Here is a 1,095-nt window from a genome sequence, read left to right on the forward strand (position 1 = left end):
TCTGCCGACGGGTGGCCACTGACCGCCGTCGCGCTCCTGGCGGTGAGAGCCCAGTGTCCGGCCAGCAGGGCGCAGAGGCTCCCCGCGCGCCCCGGACTTGCAGCGTGGCCGGACACTCTCTCGGCTGCGGCTTTTCTGCCGGCGCCGTTTCCACCGCTCCCTTCTGCCTTGGGTTTGTCCTTTTGGGAAACTTGAACACAAAGGCCTCAGCGGACGGCCGCGTCGGGGTGACTTACGTGAGTGCGGGTAACACGTGAAGGGGCTGGGGTCCCGGGGGGCGGCGGGGGCTTCCGCGGGTCCGCGTCTTGCCCGTCTGTGCAGAATTCGCTGCGGAGGTGACGGACGAAGAAGCCAGTGGGTCAGCCAGGGCCGGGGCTGCCCGCGGGCCCCGGGTCGGCCTGAGCGGGGCCCCGAGAACAGCCGCGGAGACGGGGTGCCGGCTGGGAGGGCGCCGAGCGCGGGGTGTCCCAGGCGGGGCTCACGGGGAGCGTCCCCCTCACCCTCTGCGCCCCAGCCGCGTCGGTGTGGGGGGGGTAAGGTGGGGGGTGTGGGCCGGTCTGCTGCAGACGGGGTGGCCTCCTGGCGGGGATGACCATCCTCTCGGGTCCTGCAGCGGCGGGGGCATCTTGATGGGCACAGGCGCTGGCCTCTCGGCCCACGCTCCCCCGTCCGTCACCGGACACCGGAGGCCGGACTGTAGAGCCCTCTGCAGCAGCTTGAAGGAGGCCTGAGGGCCCCCCTGAAAAGAGGGTGTCTCGGGGTGCCCCTGGGGCGATGTGCCGTGCAGCCCTGAGGCGCCAGCCTGCAGCGTCTCCCTGGGCACCTTGAAGACCTGACCTAGACCTTGGCCCCCAACAAGAGCTGTACAGCTGGTCTATGTTTGTGGGGCTTGGGGGGTGCAGGGCCCCTAACTTCCTTCACCCACCTACAGAGAGGTCACCCTGCAGCTCCCGGTCAGCCCTGGGTGCCCACGGCTGGGACACAGCCCCTGGGGGCAGTGGGTGAGGTCCCGGGGCTGCGGGTGCTGGGCTTGGGGTCCGCTGCACGGGCTGTCGGGGCCAGGTCTGGGAGTGGGGCCTGCGGGGGGGGGGGGGG

General features: G+C 71.5%; 1 protein-coding gene across 1 annotated transcript in view; it reads right to left on the minus strand.

Moving 5' to 3' along the window:
• The window catches only part of SERTAD4 (SERTA domain containing 4), a 32,051-nt gene that overhangs the window by 21,864 nt on the left and 9,092 nt on the right, over nucleotides 1-1,095 (minus strand). The window contains exons 4-6 of the mRNA XM_012734208.1: nucleotides 930-1,077; nucleotides 594-739; nucleotides 237-327 (exon numbers count right to left, since the gene is read on the minus strand). Of these exons, the coding sequence (XP_012589662.1) occupies nucleotides 237-327; nucleotides 594-739; nucleotides 930-1,077 (385 nt within the window). The remainder of the gene's footprint in view (nucleotides 1-236; nucleotides 328-593; nucleotides 740-929; nucleotides 1,078-1,095) is intronic.

The sequence above is a fragment of the Condylura cristata genome, unplaced genomic scaffold, assembly GCF_000260355.1.
Source record: "Condylura cristata isolate star-nosed mole 26May11 unplaced genomic scaffold, ConCri1.0 scaffold00050, whole genome shotgun sequence".
Lineage (NCBI taxonomy): Eukaryota > Metazoa > Chordata > Mammalia > Eulipotyphla > Talpidae > Condylura > Condylura cristata.